This window comes from Globicephala melas, chromosome 15, assembly GCF_963455315.2.
Source record: "Globicephala melas chromosome 15, mGloMel1.2, whole genome shotgun sequence".
In the NCBI taxonomy this organism is placed as follows: domain Eukaryota; kingdom Metazoa; phylum Chordata; class Mammalia; order Artiodactyla; family Delphinidae; genus Globicephala; species Globicephala melas.
Window position 1 is genome coordinate 64,194,125 of NC_083328.1, and position 20,551 is coordinate 64,214,675.

Genomic DNA, 20,551 nt, shown 5'->3' on the forward strand with positions numbered 1-20,551 from the left:
GCATGAGTCTCCTCTTGTAGAGCAGGAGTGATGTCAGCACTGATCCAGAATGCCCATTGGTCAGTTTCTGGCTACAGTGCACCTACCCCCTCTCCACACACACATAGGTACGTGATGCAGGCATGGCCAATCGGCGGTCCAAGAGGGAACCCAAGGAAAGAGACTCTATTTAGAACGTATTCTGAATGTAGTGGCAGCAACAAAGCACCCAGTAGTCGCTGCTCAGCTGAAGGTGAAAGCAGTGACCTGAGGTCCTGCTTGGGGTTTGCCCCACCCTGGTTCAGAGACCTGCACCAGTTTTCTGACCCTGCATCACCAGCCCTTTTGAGCCCCTAATGAAATCCTCTCCTGCTTCAGTTCCCCAGAATTGGCGTTTATTGCTTCCTCAGGCTATCATGAGCAAGGGCCCATATGTTCACTCTTTGGTTACTCAGTGTGTGGCTATATGGACAGTGCACCTGAGGCTTAGAAGCAAACTTCACTGATTGATCTCCACAACCAGGGCTGGGCTAAGGCAGAGAAAGTGATTCTCATTTTACCAATGAGGCAACTGGGGCCCAGAGAGGGAGAGTGACTTGCCCAGGATCACACAGCTCTTTGGAGGCTCTGCTTTTGAGAAAGCCACAACTGAAACACAGAGAAACACCTAGCCTTTGTCCCAGGCATGGAAGGACGGAGCTAACAGGGGGCTCTTGACAGGTCCCAAGGCTGGAACCATGAAGTAGAGACCTCAGGATTGAGAAGCCCAAGGGCGTGAGGGTGTGTGACCTGTGGGACAGGATTAGCATCCTCCTTGTCACATTCCCCACAAGTGAGAGACTTTCCAGTGTAGCCAGGAGCACAGCACATGGGCCGCCTGCCACCCCACTCACCTCTTTCCAGCTGTTGTCCTGCTTCTCCAGATCCGAGTGCTTCAGGACCCAAGGGTCAGCAGCCTTCTGCAGCTGGGCAAGAGTAAAGAAGACAGTCACGTGCAGGCAAAGACGGTGAGCAGGGCCCTATTCTGCGCAGGGCCATTCCCCAGGCTCCACTCTGCAGCCCAGATGACCCAGATCATGGACTCAGAGCCACCTTCCCAGTAGGCAGCAGCTCTGAACCAACGGAGTGGGTTTGACAAATGATCAGGAAACCAACCACTTAGAGGCATCTTTATAAGCGTCATTATATCAAGCACGGTAATAGTTGTTATTACCATGTTAATTCACGCCACAATGCCTGTAACAGCTACATCAGCAGCTGAATGACATCAGAGTGGTATCTCCACCTAGGTATGCTAAGCAGCAATTAAACTGAATGAGAGTGGCCTCTGCATCTGTCATGAACAGCTCTCTATGAAAGAGGCAAAGTGTAAATAATATGTATATTAGGATTCAATTAATGATTTACAAAAAATCTCTGAATGTAAATTTTTTTTTTTTTTTTTTTTGCGGTACACGGCCTCTCACTGTTGTGGCCTCTCCCGTTGTGGAGCACAGGCTCCGGACGCATGGGCTCAGCGGCCATGGCTCTTGGCCTGCTCCGCGGCATGTGGGATCTTCCCGGACCGGGGCACGAACCTGTGTCCCCTGCATCGGCAGGCGGACTCTCAACCACTGCGCCACCAGGGAAGGCCCCTCCCCTTTTCTTTTAAAAGGGCTTCAAATGCTTGGCTTTTATTTAATTAATTAATTTATTTATTTTTGGCTGTGTTGGGTCTTCATTTCTGTGCAAGGGCTGTCTCTAGTTGTGGCAAGTGGGGGCCACTCTTCATCGCGGCGCGCGGGCCTCTCACTATCGCGGTCTCTCTTGTTGTGGAGCGCAGGCTCCAGACGCGCAGGCTCAGTAGTTGTGGCTCATGGGCCTAGCTGCTCCGTGGCATGTGGGATCTTCCCAGACCAGGGCTCGAACCCGTGTCCCCTGCATTAGCAGGCAGATTCTCAACCACTGTGCCACCAGGGAAGCCCTGAATGTAAATTTAAACAGCAAGAAAGGGAGGGAGTGGGTTGGAGTATGCTTTTGTAATATTTGAGTCTTATATAAACATGAAGTCCTGACTTATACAATTGCAATAAAAAATAAACAAAGGAAAAAGTCACAGTGGAGCATAGCAGCTTGATAAGATAGGTGCATGTTAACTGTAGTGGGGTTGTAATGGTCAATGATTGTTTTTCCTATTTCCCCCTTTTGGTCAGAGGACTCTAATTTTCATGGGAAACCTGGCAGATCAGAGCCCTGTGGAAAAGGAAAACTCTTTCCATTGAAACTGCTAAGCTGTGAGGATATGAATACAACACTAACAGAGGCCATATTTGAGAACGGCTTGCTTCAGAATAAAACACAGAGGAAAGCAAGCCTGTGAGCCTGGCAGAGAGGAAGGCCTGGTCCCTACTGCAGTCTCTGAGCATACAGATCCATCTCTACCTGAAGGAGTCTTCCCCCTGGTCTGTGCCTATAGCAACTTCCCCCTTGTGGCTTAAGCCATCTTGGGCTGGGACAGACCTCACCTGGCTCAGGCGATTCTGCAGCTCCTTTACCTGCTGCTCCACCTGCTGCTTCTCACCCTGAAGCCGCTCCACCAGCTGCAGCTTCTCCTGGCCCCAGTTGTGCTCACTGATCTGCAGCTGCCGTGTCAGCTCCATGACTGCACTGTAGGACTCAGCCAGGAGGTGCTGCTGTTCCTCCCGTTCCCTCTGCAGGGCTGCCTTCCAGTCGGGCCCTATCCGATCTCCAGCCCCCTTCCCAGCCTTCAGCTCCATCTGCGGAAAGAAGAGCAACCCGGGTGGCTGGCACCAGGAGGACCCTCCTCTCTGCCCTCCCTCGTCCCTCCCCGGGCACCAGCAGGGGGCAGGGGGAGGGTGCTCTCCTCAGAGGACCCCTCACCCAGGAACCTCCACTGACCTCCTCAGTTAGAACTAAACGTTTCTCACAGTCAAGGCTTGTGTAGCACAGCTTCTACACACCAAGCTCTGTGCTAAGGGCCTTTCAGGCATTATCTATGCCCTCAAGAAAACTCAGCAAGATAACCGCCATTGTCGATACTTTACAGAGGAGGAAGAGGTTCACAGAGGTTATTTGTCCCTGGTCACATAGCTACAGAATGGCAGAGGCTCCTAGTTATTGCTTCTCATGATATTTCATCAACACTTACCCATGTTTACCAGGGTTTACGGTTAGTGGGGGACATGCACAGTCACATAAAGAATGTGGGCAGGAATCACCTGAGCGTGATGGCTGTCTTGGCCCAAATCTTGGGGTGCAGGAGGGAAACGTGCAATCTATAGAATCAATGTACCCCACACCCCCAAGCTGTGGTCAGGTTCCCATGGCGGGAGGGACACCTGGAACGCCTGGGGTTGGGGGGGCAGTGGGAGCAGGGGACACTGTGGAAGGTGCAGGTGGGGCGGGACCTGTGAGATCAGCAGGGAGGGTTGGGAGGAGAGAACGGTGGCACCAGGAAGCCAGAAGTCTGAGAACTGGGAAGAAGGTGGGATCACGGTCATGAGGAGCCAGGAGGGCAGAGGTTTGGGGAGTGAGGGTCAGGTCTGCCACTGACTAGCTGGGTGACCTTGGGAAAGAAGCTTAACTCCTCTGTGCCTGCTTTGTCACTTGCCCAACAAAGATAATCAGGGTACCCACCTCTGAGGGGCCCGTGATACCTGGGAGGGCAGACTGCAGCAGGGGCAGCGGGGAGGAAGCTGGGCCCCGCAGAGTTCTGGCGTGGGGTAGGGGTTGGGGTGGTGAGAGCATTCTTTCTGAGCGGGAGGAAGCCCATCCCCTCACTTCTCGGCCAGAGTGGGGGGCAGCACCTTGCCTCCAGGCACACAGCAAAGACCAAATATCCAGGACTCCTGGTTAAGGCTCCTTTGATCATCTGAGTTGTAGGGAGGGGAGTTCCCCAGTTCGGGTGGAGGGAGCAAAACAGAGTCAGGTAGCAGGGGCCTAAGGGGATCCTTATGAGGACAGCAGGCAGCAGAAGTCTGGGTGTGAGGATGAAGGATGTCACCAGGTGCAGACAGGCATTTAAGTGTTCCGGCCTCACCTGTGAGCTCATGGTGCGGCGGAGGCGCCTGTGATGTCCCCATGGCTCCTTTGCCAGTCCCTCACCTGCCTTCCCTAGCCCAGGGACCTTCAGTTCCCACTGTTTCTGGTACCCTTGCTGTGTGACTCTAGGCAAGTGTCTTGCCCTCTCTGGGCCACAAGGTAAGTGAAGGGGTTCCTATGCTTCTAGGAGCAAGGCTTGGGCATCCTCCTCCCCAGTCTGACAGCTGAGGCCTTCGCAGAGAGGGGAACAAGGAGGGGGATGTCTCTGACAGGTGGGAGACTCACCAGGGCAGTATGGCTCTTGAGCTCTGCCCGCTCTGTCTCCCAGGTGGCCTTGGCCTTGGCAAACTGTTGCTGAAGCTCAGTCAGACCACGGCGTTCATCCCGAAGCAGCCAGCATAGCTCCTTCAGTGTCACCTTCATGTCGGCCAGTGTCTTGATGTACTCGTTGGGCTGCAGATGGGGGCAAGGCCTGGGTCAGGAGCTTTCGGAGCGGCAAGGAGGAGAGGCTGGGCTGGGAACTCATCCAGAGTCCAGCCTGGGACTCTACCAGGCCTCAGGCAAGTCCCACGACCTCTTCGGGTCATCTCCCCGTAAAACAGGCATACCAAGCCCAGCCCTGGCCACCTCTTAGACTGACACATGACCCAGTCTCACAAAAACACAAAATTCTGTAGTTACAGCAATTATTCAACCTAAATCTGAGCTGGGCCCTGGCTTCTCTGAGGCTCTGCAGCATCTAGGCCTCCGTCTTTCTCCTTGCCCAAGATCTGCCTTCTCTGACCCACCGTAGGCCAGATGGGGAGTCTGAACCACGGAAGCTCCCTGACTGCACGACTTGGACCCAGTCTTCTCTCCTGGGTCCATGACCTGTTTCCCACCTATAACCCAGCTTACTGTGGGTGCCCCTGGGAGCCTGACCCTACTGCTCTATACTACCCCGTGGCTTGATTTGATGGTTCCTGATCCTAGGCCACAAGGCCCTTCTTCATACAACTCACTCAAGCCTGATGTCCTTACCCCCACTATGCACATCCCAAGCTGCAGCCAGACTCAGAATACCTTGCCACATCTCTGTATATACAATTCTCTTGGTACCGAATGGCCTTTTCCCTATTCTCTATTAGGCAAGCTCCTATTCATCCTTCAAAACCCACCACCTATGACCCCTTCTCTGTAATACCATCCTCTATACTCCAAACAGAATTAACTGCTCTCTCACCTGAGACTCCACAGTCCATCATCTGACCCTCTGTCACTGCCCTGGGGTGACTTACATACCCCATAGCACTGAGCATCTGGGGCCAGTGACCAAGCAATAACCCTCTGCCGCTCCGGTGCCTGGTGTAGGACTGGGGTCAGAAAGCAGCAAGATGTGATCACTAAACAGACAAAGGAACAAATGGACAGGGCAGGACTGGAAATGGGCTGAGAACGCACCGTGTTTTGGGTCCAGCTGTCCCCCGTGCAGGTCTTGTTATCAGAATGCTGGGCGTTTAATTCTTCTTCCTCCATTAGCAGGTACAGCTCCTTCATGCTATTTACCTGTTTTTTAAAAACCACACTCAATAGCGGGTAGGAGGGCATCATGCCTGGGGGGTCTGACCCTCAGGGAGAGGGGATACAGGCTAGTGGCCCAGATAGAAAGTGGGCTGCACAGCCAGGCAGGAATAAAGAAAGGGGGTTTATGGACCAAAAGTACCCCAGCTGGGCACTGATTTCCCAGATTTTAACTTTGAGCCCTGGGCACCGTCCAGGTCAAGGAGCACAGCTGGAAAGTCAGACCCTTCTACTCCCCACACCATCTCTTCTGCCCCAAGGACCATGAGGCATCCCTGAGAGCTACTCTGAAATAGCTATGCTGTCAAGGTAGGCACTGTGGTTGGAATAAAGGGCCACAAGGCACCCTCATAATTATAGATAAGGGTAATCAGAGGCTTGGGTGGGCAGAAGGGACCCTTCCTGGGAGCAGAGGGGTTTGCTGTTGATGGACTCTGGGCAGGAGTCGAGAGCCAGCCCAGGAGACCAGGGTCTAGTTTATGATGGGAGTGAAGCAGAAGAAGTGGGTGCTCATTCACTATTCATTTCATTCATTCATTCACTCATTTGACAAATATTTATTGAACATCTACCACGCACCAGGCCCTATGTTCAGAGCTGGGAATACATCAGTGAGCAAGACAGACAGAAGCCCTGGTCCCCTTGAGCTTCCATTCCAGTAGCAGGAAAACAAACAAATATGTGAAATATTGATACATGAAACATCATTAAATATATGGAATGTTCCATAATAATAAGTGCTATGGAGAAAAAGAGAGCTGGGAGAGGAGCTAGGATGTGCTGCACTGGGTGGTCAAGGAAGGCCTTAGAGAGAAGGTGATATTTGGGCAAAATCCTGAAGGAGGTAAAAAAAAATAAGCCACGTGAATACGTGCAGGTTGAGAATTCCAGGTTAAGGTCACAGCAAATGCAAAGGCCCTGAGATGGGAACACATCTATTTGAGGAAGAGCAAGAGAGCCAGGGAGGAAGTGAGAGGTACGGGGACCAAGGCCGGTGGAACAAGCTTTGTAGGGACTTCGGCTTCTACTCTGGGTGACGTGGGAGCCAGGGGAGGACTGTGCTGAGGAGTGACCCTGGCCTGGCTTTCAGTTTTACGAGATCACTCTAGCTGCTGTGTTGAGATACACAGAGCTCCATACTGCACAACACCAGGGGGCACCATCCACGTGGAGTACACGCGGCCTGGTACCTCCCTGCTTTGACTAGAAGATGCTCGGTAGAAGGGTGCAAGGGCAGAGGCAGGGAGACCAGCTAGGAGGCTACGGTGATAATCCAGGCAAGAAGTGGTGATGGCTCAGATGGGGGTGGTGAGGGGGTAGGCAGTGCAGCTGGGTCAGATTCTGTAGATTCTAGATAGATTGGCAATGTGCAAGAAAGGCCATGTAAGCCAAGTGCCTGGACAAGCTCCCCAAGGAGGCAGGTGAAGGTCAAGGAGAGACGCGGCCTGAGGGCTGAGCCCTCAGGACTGTTGACGTTAAGGGGTCAGTTCAGGGAGAAAAGGAAGCGTCCAGCCAAGGAGACTGAGGAGGAGCAACGAGTGAGGTGGAAGGAAAACCAAGAGAGTGTGGTGAAATCAAATGAAGAGGGTTTCTGGGGTTCAGGGCAGGCACTGAGCCTGGAAATATGTGGGGTGGAGCAGGGCCTGTGTGAATAAATACCCAGTTCCCTCCCTGGTCAGAATCTGAACATACTGACTTTTGATTATCTGTATTATCTGTATACACAGGTGCACAATTCTTTCTCCGAAATTCTTTGGGTCGGGTGTGCTTGGAATTCAGAAGTAATCGGGATTTAGAAAGATAATATGGTACCTACACTGTATATTGTAAAACAGCCCCGTCTGGTGAGATACCCTATGCTCGTGGACACCAATATTTCCCCTTCAAACATGTGAGTACTAATAGGAAATGGGGTAAATAAAGGTTCTGCTGCCAAATGAATGTCAGGTCAATATTTTCCAACTGAGTTAGACCCAACAAAACACAGTTCTCAGAGCTTCTGGATTTCAGAATTGAGGACAAGGAATCAAAGATCTTTATCTGCAGTAGAATGGGGATAATAATTGTTTCCACATCATAGGGTATGTGTAAAAGTGAAATGCAATTATCCAAATAGAGCATTTAACACAGTGCCCACGACACTATAAATACTCAATATATGAGGGTTATCATTCATATATATAGTTTTTTTTTTTTTTTTTTTTGCGGTACGCGGGCCTCTCACTGCTGTGGCCCCTCCCGTTGCGGAGCACAGGCTCCGGACGCGCAGGCTCAGCGGCCATGGCTCACGGGCCCAGCCGCTCCGAGGCATGTGGGATCTTCCCAGACCTGGGCGCGAACCCGCGTCCCCTGCATCGGCAGGCGGACTCTCAACTACTGCGCCACCAGGGAGGCCCTCATATATATAGTTTTAATTCTACATGCGTGGACACACATATTCTTTAAAAGTATGAATGTACATCAAGTTTGTTATTTATATGGTTATCTGTATTTTATTATGTACTTGTTTATATGTATTTTATACACATGGGCTTTATATCATTATATCTATGTATATATGTATTTTTTACAATGTGGGTGGTTATGTTTCTTATCATGTCTATCTCAGTAAGTATGTATATTTCTATTTATTATAGGCATGTATATTACTTTATTTTCTATGGTTACACCTTATTTTTATCCTGAAGTAAGTTTCTGTTTCTCTCTGTTATCCCAGTACATTGAAATGGCTAGAAAGATTTTCACCAAATATGGAGAGTTTGCCTGAGACAACCTGATTTAAAATCAGGCTACGTGGCCTGAAAGCAATTCATTTTTTTTGGTGGAGGGGGAAACATCTTCCCTAGCAGCCAAAAGTGGGCTTCAGCTATGGAAAACAGTATAGAAGTTTCCCCCCAAATTAAAAATAGATCTCCCATACGATCTAGCAATCCCACTTGTGGGTATATATCCAAAGAAAATGAAATCTGGATCTCTCCATGTTCACTGTGGCATTATTCACAGCAGCCAAGATATGGAAACAACCTAAGTGTGTGTCTATGAATGAACGGGTAAAGAAAAAGTGATAGATACATACAAGGAAATATTATTCAGTCTTAAAAAAGAAGGCAATCCTGCCATTTGCGACAACATGGACATGGATGAACCTGGAAGACATTATGCTAAGCAAAATAAGCCAGAGACAGGAAGAGAAATACTACAAGATCTCACTTACATGTGGAATCTAATGAAGTCAAACTCATACAAGCAGAGAGCTGAATAGTGGTTGCCAGGGCAGGCGGAGGGGGGAATAAGGAGTGAATGGGTAAGAGTTTCAGTTTTACAAGATGAAGAGTTCTGGAGATGGACAGTGGTGATGGTTACACAGCAATGTGAATGTACTTAATGCCAGTGAACTCTAAACTTAAAAATGGTTAAAATGGTAAAATTTATGTTATGTACAATATATTTTACTATAATATAAAAAAATAAAATTTAAAAAAGTTATTGTATAACTGATTCACTTTGTTATAAAGCAGAAGCTAACACACCATTGTAAAGCAATTATACCCCAATAAAGATGTTAAAAAAAAAAAAGTTATTAAGAAAAACAAACTGGGCTTCATCCAGAGGCTTGTGTGGGACTTCCAAACAGGAGGGACAGTCCTAAAGCAGACAGTGGCTTCAAATAGGAGTCCCCAGGTGTCACTAAGAGTGATGCTCGAGGGGCAGCCATGCTGGGCTTTCCAGGTGCTTCTCATAGGGGTGCCTCCATGTCAGACATTCCTGGGAGAGGGCAGCGGGGAGTATGTTCATCTAAAGATGGTAGCAACTCTCTCTAGAGTCCCTTGGGGAGGAGGCGGGTGGCCTATGAGCCCCACTGGGGATGGGGGAGGAAACTCCTGCTACAGACTCAGGTCTAACCACCATCCCCTGCTCCTGGGACATTCAGGCTACTCTGGGGGACCCCTGACAGGGGTACATGGGGACTGCCACTGGTCCCCATTGGCTCTGGAATGAGTAGCTTGAACTGGAGAAGGGCCAAGCCTGGGCTAGGGCAGAGGTACCTGTACCTAAAAGGCCAAGGCCAAGGTGAGCAGTGCCAACTCAGGTGGGTGTGACTGAGGTATGACGTCCTTACATGCCCCCTTCTCCTAGCAATGTCAGCGTGCTGATCGTGACAGGAGGAAGGGGATTTGAGGACAAAGGGTCCTGCACAGGCTGAGGGACAAATGGGCCACGTGAGTCCTTCCCAAGCTTCACACATTCCCAAAGCTCCACTCGTCACGTTTCCTGCCACACCCATATACTATCTGTACTATCAGTAATGCTTTTAAGTCAACGTACTCTTTCTAGTTAAATAAACGTATCTAAAATAGGAAGTTGATATTACTAAAAATGGAAAGCCAGTGTCCATTATCATTGTCAAAGGTAACATTAAAAATAAAATATATTCATAAGTGAAAAATAAGCAGCAATAAAGAACCAACTACTTTTATAGGTAAAATGTGGATGAATCTCAAAGAATTATATTAAGCAAAAGCCAGACACAAAAGACTACACGCACTTGTATGAAGTTCTAGAATAGGCAAGATTGATGCATGGTGTAAGAAGTCAGAAGAGTGCTGACTGCTGGGGTGGGCGTATCCCCTGCGGCACCCGGGAGCCTTCTGGAGCACTGGAAATGTGCTCACTGTGATCTGGGCGATGCTATACTATGTCTCTGCAGGGTGTACACTATAAAACTTCATCAGCTGTACACTTAAGGTGTGTGCACCTTACCGTATATAAATTGCACCTTAAAAGAGTAAAGAACATTCATATGTACTATATGTGCCTATAATGCAAAAACAACGAAACCAGATCATTAAACGCATCTATATCCTATTGCCAGCTCAAGACTCAGGTCTGTTAAAAAGGGAAACCAACAAATACCAGAGAAGTGTGGAAGACCTACTGGCCCCCTGGCAAGGCCGGGACAGAGTCTGTCGTCTTCACCACGGTCTCCCCGGCATCTGCCACAGCACTCAGTAAAGAGCTGGGTCTCAGCAAACCGATGCTGAAGGAGTGAATGAATGAATGAATGCAAGGATGGACGCTGCAAGCTGATGCTTCGTATCTGAGCCCCAGGGCTAAGTCCCTCCTGTCCTCTCTCCTCTACCCCACCCCACCCCAGTCCCAGTCCCAGGGGAACCATACCTCAAGGAAGTCATCTCCCTCGCTGGGCAAAACCTTGCCCTGCCGCCAGCGCTTGAGGAACCACCTGAGCTTCATGAAGAGCAGGAGGAAGTTGTGCTTGAACTGCTGGGACTCCTGAACCAACATGTTCTTCTCCTGGCTCCAGAATTTCTGCTCCAGCCTCCGCTGCAGGCTCAGACTCTGCAGCTCAAACTCCCGCCGCAGGAGTGCCCTCTGCTGGTCCTCCTTCAGCTGCAAGGGGGACAAGAGGGTGAGCTACCCCAGCTGTCTAGGGGACCCTAACTCATCCCGTTCCAGGCCTCACACAAGGGCCGAGAGGAAATTTCAGGGGGTGCCCGGTGGTGACCCCCGACAGGGATTCCACCACTAGCAGTTCACTGTGTTGAAATAAACAGTTCCCTCAGCTCCTCCAGGGGAGAGAGACTCATAAAAACAGCAGCAATCACAGTAACAATCAGCGAAAGAGCTGGGATCTGAATCCGGCTCTGTCTGATTGTAAAAACCATGACATCAGCTAATGAGCCCATACCAGGAACCAACATGAACTCTCACATTCATTGAGGCACCTGGGAGGGTGAGCAGTGATGGCAGGGAGGGGTGACCCACATGCAGAGCAAAGGGCATTCTCGGGGTGAGGAAGGCTGACAGCATTAATACCCTAGTAAGCAACACGGGGTAATGGCTCCGAGAGAGCCAATAACCTGGATTAGAATCCCAGTCCCAAGGACTTCCCTGGTGGTCCAGTGGGTAAGACTCCACGTTCCCAATGCAGGGGGCCCCAGGTTCGATCCCTGGTCAGGGAACTAGACCCCGCATGCATGCCACAACTAAGAGTTTGCATGCCGCAACTAAAGATCCTGCATGCCACAATGAAGATCTTGCGTGTTGCAGCTAAGACCCGGCGCAGCCAAAGAAATAAAATAAATAATAAAAAAATATTAAAAACAAAGGAAAAAAAGAATCCCAGCCCCACCTTGCCCTGCAAGTGCAACCCTGGGCAAAGCACTTCAGCACTCTGGGCATCAGTTTCCCCACCTGTAAAATGGGGACACACTTCACAGGGGAAAACATGAGGATTAAAGGACATGATGTGTGGCAAGTGCCCTGACATAGAGTAAGGGCTTAATAAATGCTGTCTACTAGCAGAGCTACCATCTTGATTACCAGCCAGGCCTACGGCCTTTCTAATACAGATTTTCAACTCTGACGGGGCAATATTTCATAGATGGGAAACTGAAGCACAGAGAGGCGACAGAATGGGCCTGAGGTCACACAGACAGTCAACGACAAGCCCAGGATTCCAGCCCAGCACAGCTAATGCATAAGCACCAGTGCAGCACGGGGCGAGAAGACACAGGTTTCCCCTGACATTCCTGCCTCTGAAGACCCATGGACCGCTAAGGTTTGGTTCAGGGAAGACAGGTTGCAGTAGGTGCAGGAGAGCACTGGGCACCACCCACCTGCACCACTTTCTGGTTGAAGTTTTCAGCCTCCTCCTTCCGCAGCTGCCGCTCCTGGGAGAGCTGCTCTTGCAGGCCCCGGAGGCTGTCATGTGCTTCGGCCAGCACGAGCTGCAGCTCCTTGATCTGGGGTCGAGATGAGGGACACAGATAAGGAGGAGGGAGAGAGCAGGAGGAGGACAGAAGCTGCAGTCAAAGGACGAGAGTCCTTTGCAGTAAGTCAGGCCCAAGCTGTCCTTCCAGTATAAACCAGGCACGGCAGCTGTCCCTGCCTCCGTGGGTTGTCATGACGATGAAATGAAACAGTGCACATCAAACCTAGCTATTGTTATAATTTTAGCTTGATAATTTCTTGCAGAAATTTGTAGAAAATAAATACTATGAAAACTCAGTTTAATTCACAAAGATGTTCGTCTCGTTTATAATTGCAGTAATTTACAAACAACTAAGATAAGTTGGGGATCAACCATATGTGTTTAATGGGTCTATACTTATGTTAAAATCCATACAACTGCACACTTAAGGATAGTGCCCTTGGGAATTCTCTGGTGGTCCAGTGGTTAGGACTCCATACTTTCACTGCCGAGGGTGAGGGTTCGATCCCTGGTCGGGGGAACTAAGATTCTGCAAGCCGCGTGGCATGACCAAAAATAAAATTAAATTAAAAAAAAAAAGGATAGTGCCCTTTACTGTATGTATATTATTAGGTTATACTTCAGTAAAAAGTAAAAAATATATATACTCAATAGAAAAACATGAAGGACATGGACACACACAAACTAAATGTTCACAGTGGTTAATTATGTGATAATCTTGTGATCTTGACTTTCTTCTTTATATCCTTATGCAATGCTGCTTAGAGACTTTATTATAGTTATTTGTTGTTTATAATGACTATATAATAAAACCTTACAAAAAAGACAATAAAACTCTGCCTTTGGTGTGGGGAGGGGCGGGGGGGATTGGGTTTATAAGGATTTGTAGCTAAACAGGCAAAAAAACTCTATTTTGTTAGAAGTCAGTATGGTGACTAGATGGGGAGTAGAAGGGAGGCTTCCAGGGCCAGGTCATGTTCTGTTCATTGATTTGCTTACACAGTAGTGTTCAGTTTATGAAAATTATTTGAGCTGTACACTTACAATATGAGTGCTTTACTGCATGTATGTTATACTTCACTTAAGATTTCTAAAAGTATTTCTACTAATAAAGGGAAATTTTTATGCTGTCATGTTAAGCAGGAAAACAGAAAAGGGAAATGTCAGCTCCAACGCCTACATAAAAGGTTTCCAGGTATGGCAAGATGTCCCTCTGTGAAAAAACCAAACACTCGTTATCTGGCCAATAATGTAAAAGTTTGGCAATGGAAGGCACTCTGGCTTGAGGTATATCCTGTATGCCTGTTTTTGTTTTTTTGTTTTTAATATTTATTTGGCTGCATCGGGTCTTAGTTGCGGCACAGAGAATCGTTTGTTGCGGTGCATGGGCTTCTCTCTAGTTGTGGTGCATGGGCTCCAGAGCACATAGCCTCAGTAGTTGCGGCACGTGGGCTCTCTAGCTGTGGCGTGAGGGCTCAGTAGTTGCAGCATGCAGGCTTAGTTGTCCTGAGGCATGTGGGATCTTAGTTCCCCGACCAGGGATCGAACCCGCGTCCCCTGCATTGGCAGGCAGATTCTCAACCACTGGACCACCAGGGAAGTCCTGTGTATGCCTGTTTTTTATTAAAAATCCTTAAAGGGCTCAATACTACCTATCTCTGGTGTTTTCCTTAAACTCAGTGCCCAACGCGGTGCCTGGCAACTTGTGACTTCTCAGTAAAGAGTGGCTGAAGGAAACAATAATTGAGGGCAGGTAGGAAATTATTTTCTCTGCAGGTGAGCTGGCCTATCTCTTTTTCTCAAAAAATAAGAACTAAGTATCTCATGATTCCTGCCCCCTCCCGTCCTCTTTTGCCATGGCTGCTAGGACACTCAGACCACTTCAAGAGTTTGATTCATCAGCTTCAAGGGAGCTTCTCCCCCTTCACAGTTGCAGACTGGCCTCCCTGGGACCAAAAGTTGCCTTCCTAGGGAAGCTGAGAAGAAAAGGACGCTCAGGTTGGGGCACACATGAGACTCTCCACGGTTCAGGAGTCTCAGGGAAGCCCCATCCAGCCCATAGGAGCCTTTTCCTGTTTCAGGTTCATTATGAAGTGCTGGGGAGAGGCTCAGTAGGCTTGGGAGGAGCTCAGAACCATCCAGAATTGCTCAAGGACCAGGGAATCCTGGAAATTCTACAGCCACCACCCACTCTAATCCTCCCATATTACAGGTGAGGATCTGCAGCCAGAGAGTGGGAACATGCCTGAGGCCACACAGCCTGCAGGTCTCCTGAGGCCAGTGATGTGTCGTCCGTCCTCTTCACCCAACATGGACCAGGCCTTACGCTAAGGCTTTTCATGTATTTAATCCTTTCAACAACCCTATGACACATTACCTTTATTTTAAAGGTGAGAAAACTGAGGATCAGAGAAGTAAAGTGACACTTTTACAATCTTACAGCTAGTATACATAGATCCACAATTTGTACCCAGTCAGCCTGACTGTAGAGATTGTTGCCTTCCTGCTAAACTAATTACTGTTTCCATTAAATGACATAAATTATTAACTTCCCTGTGGAATTCAGTAGTATAGGAGAACAAGATCAATTTCCTCAGATAAGTTTATAAACTTCCTTTCATCAGGCCCTGAGAATGGCCCAAACTTCCTTGTCTCCCTCTCAGCCCTTGCTGTCAGGAAGCTTGGAACCAAAGGAAATACTCAAAACCCGTATCAGCACCAGCTAAGATTCTCCACAGATCACTCTGCTCTTCAGCGGCCTCAGCCATTCTCCTCCCACCCTCCCCGCTGCCTGCTCAGGCCTATGCCCACCTCAGAGGCATAGGAATCACTGTCTTCAGCTCGGTAAGGCCTGAAGCTCCGGCTGGGGTCGGGCTTGGAGTCCAGGTCGCCGCTGCGGAAGGCCTCTCGTATCCTGGGCTCCCATTCCGGCAGGTCCCTGAGGTCAGGTGGCTGCACCTAGAGGCACAGGCAGAAGAGACTAAAGGTGAGCATGGGGAGGGGACACGGGGGCGCTAGAAACTGCACCCACCCAGGCCTCTGGCTCTGAAAGAGGCCTCTGACCGCACACCTGAGGGCAGGGGCCTAGGTGGATTTACCTCCGAGGCTCAGCCCCAGCCCTGGTTGGCACACTGCGACTGCCCCACGAATGTCTGCTGAAAGGCTGAATGGCTAGTGGTGAGTGAAAACACTGATTCTGTGAATGCCTGTCTTGTGCACAAACCTTCTGAGCCAGCTTCAACTGTCCTCCCACACATGCGGCCCCAGCTCATTCCTACCCCAAGGAGAACCAAGAGGGAGACCCAACATAGGGCAGTCTGCTTGCTTAAGAAAAGCAAGATCGAGGGCTTCCCTGGTGGCGCAGTGGTTGAGAGTCTGCCTGCCAATGCAGGCACACGGGTTCATGCCCCGGTCTGGGAGGATCCCACATGCCGTGGAACGGCTGGGCCCGTGAGCCATGGCCGCTGAGCCTGCACGTCCGGAGCCTGTGCTCCGCAACGGGAGAGGCCACAGCAGTGAGAGGCCCACGTACCACCAAAAAAAAAAAAAAAAAAAGAAAGAGCTAAACCTCCCTGTACAGACATGGGAAGACGCCCCTCCCCCAGTGCTCTCAGGATGAAGATCAAACCTCCCGACACTGAGGTCCAGCCGCACTCTTTCCCTTAGTCCTTGGACACATCCTGCTCCTTCTGGCCGTATGCCTTTGCACAGGCTGTTCCCTCTGCTTAGAACACTCTTCCCCTGGTGATCCATCCTTCTGATCTCAGCTCAGATCAGAGGTCCTCCCTGACCCAGGGTCTAGGTCAAGCTTCTCATTCACAGAAGCCAGCACCTTTCCTAGCGAGCCCTCATCTCAGTTTGTGATTTCCCATTCAATGGCATGATGTTTTGATGAACATCTCTTTCCCCACTAGATGATGCAGGCTGGGGGGCAGGAATCATAACTGTTTATTTGCTTACCATGGCACCTCCAGCACTAAGAACAAAAAGCATACGAACCATAAATACAGCATCGTAAATAAATGAACAAATAGATACATTACACAAGAAAAACAAGTTGTGCGGTAGCAGGAGGTATAACATAAAGCAATTTGAGGCAAAAACAAATATATGAGAGCACATGGAGAGAAAGAGTTAGAAGGGCATGCTGTGATGATGGAATGTTCTAGATCTGCACCACTTGACACACGCAGCTACCGAGCCCTTGAAATGTGGCTGAACTGAAGAAGTGAACTGTCAATTATATGTATCGTACCTTTTATTAATTTAATTTTAAGCAGCCCACATGTGCCTATGACAGCACTGCTCCAAAACCAGTGTTAATAGCAAAACCTTGAAGGAGTAAGAAGCAGGGGGGAGGAGGCTTCATCTTTTTACCAGAGGCACTTCTGAAGCTCTTCGCATGTTTATGGATTACTCTTGCAGTGATGCTTTTTGGGGGGACAAGTGCTTTTGCTATTTTAATTTTTCTAACTAGTAGTTTATAGATATCAAGGCTGGAAGTTCATTACCTTTAGAAAGCCAAGTTTCTGGCCTTTGCACAGGATCTGACCAAAGCTTTTTTTTTTTTAAATAATACTCGTTTTAAAATACAGCGTTGCAAAAGAAACATGAGGAGAAGAAAGGGCGACCTGGCATAAAAGATAGGGCTTCGGAAGGAATTCCTTTATCAACAGCAAATAGCTAAGAGAACTGTGGTATATTCACCCCATGAGATCATATTCAGTCATGAGAACACACAAATTATTGCCACCTGAGACAACAAACATAATGATGAGTGAAAAGTCAGGCACAGGTGAGTGTGTTCTGTGTGATTCAATTTATGCAAAGTTCAAAGACAGGCAAAACTGAATCGAGAGGGGTTACCCTTGGGAGTGGGGATAGTGGCTAAAAGGGGACCTGAGGAGGGCCTTCTGGGGTGCTGGTCACATTCTAGTTCTTGTCCTGGGTGACGCTTACACAGGTGTGCTCACTTTGGGAAAATTCATTAAGCTGTGTACTTGTGCTTTGCGTGCCTCTCTGTACGTATGGTTCAGTAAAAAAAAAAACCGTACATACATATATAAAAAAAGTAATAGGGCCTGTGACTGGGACATCTTACCTGGAAGTCTGAGCCAAGGTCTTTGGCCAGAAGAATCTCCTTGGAGGGTCCCTGGGAGCCCAAGGCGGGCAGCGTCGAGAAGGGCTCTGGCTGCTCCTTGTTGGGGTCCCCGAGGACCGAGTCCGCCTTCCGCGTGAAGGCGTGGAGCTCCTGCTGGAGCAAGCTCAGCCGCACCAGGAGGGCGTGGATCAGCTTGGTGTCCCTGGGGCCCTCGCTGTTGTTGCCGGGGGCCTCGTGCAGCCGAAAGTCGGCACACTCGTTGTCCAGATACGGGCGGAGGCCGCCCGTGAAGCCGTTGGCATCGGCCACCAGGACGTCGATGGCCTTGCTGACCAGGACGGCCTGCTCCCTCAGCCCCGGCAGCGCCTCGGCCTCCCGGGCCCTGCAGAGCCGGGCGGTGTGGGGTCCGTGGGCCTCGCCGAGGGCCGCGGGCACACACTGGGCCGAGTCCCCGGCCTCGGCGTCCGTCTCCAGCATCGGCCGCGTGCTCTGGCAGGAGGCGAGGTCACAGCGCTGGAGGTTGGAGAGGAGCACCCGGTTCTCGTACTGCAGCTTCTTGACCTTGCCGCTGAGCTCGCCGATCTGCAGCTTGGCGGCTGCCAGCTCCTCCTGCGAGGGCTCGCTGAGCACGGAGCAGCTGTCCTCCGACAGCGTCACGTCCAGCTCGTGCTCCGAGCGGTACTTGGCCAGCTCGCTCAGCAGCAGCTTGTTCTGGTCCTCCAGCTCGGCTGAGGAGCGCCGGAGCAGCTCAGCCTCCTCCTCCACGAACTGCAGGTGTCGCCGCAGCTCCGCCAAGCTCTCCCCGCACTCGCCGCCGCTGCCGCCCAGAGCGGAGAAAGCCAGGCGGGCCTCGGGGCCCCCGCAGCCGCCGCCGTGGTCCTTCATGTCGTCCATCTCGGCCCGCAGGCCGCGGTTTTCCACCTCCAGCTCCACGATGCGGCGGCTCAGCAGGTTGGCTTCCTCCTCCACCAGCTTCAGATGAACCTTGAGCTCGGTCTCCCGCGAGTGGGGTGCGTCCGCCAGCTCCTCGGCCGACAGGGCGCCATCCAGGTCCCCGTAGAGCGAGCGGTACTTGAGCAGCTCCTCCTTCATGCTGTCATTCTCCTTGGCCAGCTTGGTGAGCTTCTTGCACATGAGGGCCGACTCCTCCTTTGCAAAGTGCAGCTGGCACTTCAGGTCGGCACTGTCCTCCTGTGGCCCGAGGGGGAACAGGGACAGGCACAACCCAGCAAGGTTAGTGTTGGGAGGCTCGGCCACAGCATTTCAGGGAGCACTAACTACGTGCTGGGGACACAGCCCTGACCCTCAAGGAGCTGTGGGTCCAGAGGGGAAGCAGAGAGGGGGACATACATATTGCAGCACAGATGGGGCACTGCATGTAGCCTGGGGAGTCCAGGAGGGCTTCCTGGAGTAGGCAACATTCTGCCAGGGTCAGTGTTGCTGCTACTACTACTACCATTACTACTGCAGTTTTCTCATCTGTAAAATGGGGCAATAACATTCCCTCCCTCACAGACCATGAAGAAAATTAAATGAGACAATATATGAAAAGTGCCTGCCACCCTGACCATCCAGGACCACTAGAAACTAACTATATTCTATGCCTGACCTGTGCTACATATAGCACTTTCTCTAGCAGAGCATGTGAGAACCATGGGCTCAGGGTGTAGTTTGGGGAAGTAAAGTACACAGCGAAGCTAAGAAAGTGAACAAGGGGAGGATGGAGTAGAAACTGGGGCAGGGTGGGCACCTCTGGGGACTCCCCGAGCCACATGGAGTTAGGCCTGGGGCCTTCAGACTGAAAGCTACTGCTGGGGGCTGCACAGAGGCTGTGGAGGCTGACGGGAGGTACCTGCATGGAAGGTTTCTTGTCCGTCTTCCCAAGGGAGCGGGTTCCTCTTTTCTTCAAGGAATGCTGGAGCGAGATTAAAAAAAACTGAACTGAAAGCTCACAGGGTGAGGCACATCCAAAGAGCAGTCACAGTGCCTAGGGTTCCGCTGAGGGCCCCTGCCCTCCCTGGCCAGCGCAGCCCAGCCATGTCCAGCCTTGACCAGCATCAACTGCTGAGCCAGAGAAGTCTCAAGACCACCCAATGGGTTGCAAATGGGGAACAGGACAGAAGCACTTGAGACGATTCTGAACCCACCTGCCCAGGGTTCCTCCCCTCTCTCACCCTGAAATTGTGATCCAGTTGGGTTGAGCCCAAGACCCAGAAATCTGGGTTTCTGTTCTTGTTTGTCTTTCATTCATTCACCAAAGACTCCCTGAGCACCTATCACGTGCCAGGCATAGTTAGGCATGAAGAATACAGCAGGGACCATGACAGACAGGGTACTTGAGGGGGATGCTGGAGTGTTATGCCTTTAGGACTGGGGCACGCATTCCCCTGGCTAAGATCTCAAAGTTGAGTCCTTCCCCCAGCGATGGCCATTGGCTGAGGGCAACCACCTCATCCAAGGTCATGTGCCCTCCCTGGGTGGGGGTACTGGGGGGGCGGGGAACCCACATCCAGCGACTGGTCCGTGCCCCCTTCCCACTTCAGCTCCAGAGCTCCGCATGGGATCAGCTGAGGCCATTGGTGTGAATGCTCTGCAGCCCAGCTTCTCCCTCTGCCTCGATCCCTGATGGTGTTATTCCAAGGGGACGTTTCCAGAAGCCTCTTGTATGCAAATCTCCATCTCGGGGGAATCCTGAGCTCATGGAACTGACGTCCTAGTGAGGACTTTAATTCAGCATGGATACTAATAAACAAAATGAATATGGAAAACAGATCATAACTACACAAGACGCTTAGAAATGACGAGGAACTGATCATTTTTTACAATTTAAATGGTAGGTTTTCATGCAGATTAAAGCAAAATAAGCCTATAATAATCATCATGATGCAAAACTACAGAAGCAATAGGGGAAGAAATAGATACATTTGATTAGATAAGCAAATTCGACATGGGAAAAAAAATACCCGAAGAAAAGCAAAAATAGAAATAATTAACTGGGAAAAAATATTTGCAATGTATTACACTGACAAAGGGTTAATATCTTAAATATGTAAAGAGATTCACGAAATAGAGGAAAAAATCCAACACACCTATAGAAAAACGGGCTAGAGATATGAAAACCGGTTCACATGCAAAAA

General features: G+C 50.1%; 1 protein-coding gene across 2 annotated transcripts in view; it reads right to left on the bottom strand.

The window, feature by feature from the left end:
* Window positions 1-20,551, bottom strand: part of MTCL2 (microtubule crosslinking factor 2) — a 72,852-nt gene that overhangs the window by 14,828 nt on the left and 37,473 nt on the right. The window contains exons 4-12 of one of the 2 annotated variants that reach the window (XM_030830659.3): window positions 19,267-19,329; window positions 17,415-18,605; window positions 15,125-15,271; window positions 12,219-12,344; window positions 10,759-10,989; window positions 5,461-5,565; window positions 4,306-4,473; window positions 2,514-2,735; window positions 873-944 (exon numbers count right to left, since the gene is read on the bottom strand). In XM_030830659.3, the coding sequence (XP_030686519.1) occupies window positions 873-944; window positions 2,514-2,735; window positions 4,306-4,473; window positions 5,461-5,565; window positions 10,759-10,989; window positions 12,219-12,344; window positions 15,125-15,271; window positions 17,415-18,605; window positions 19,267-19,329 (2,325 nt within the window). Of the gene's footprint in view, window positions 1-872; window positions 945-2,483; window positions 2,736-4,305; window positions 4,474-5,460; window positions 5,566-10,758; window positions 10,990-12,218; window positions 12,345-15,124; window positions 15,272-17,414; window positions 18,606-19,266; window positions 19,330-20,551 lie in introns of both variants that reach the window. The other variant, XM_030830658.3, reaches the window with a different exon arrangement.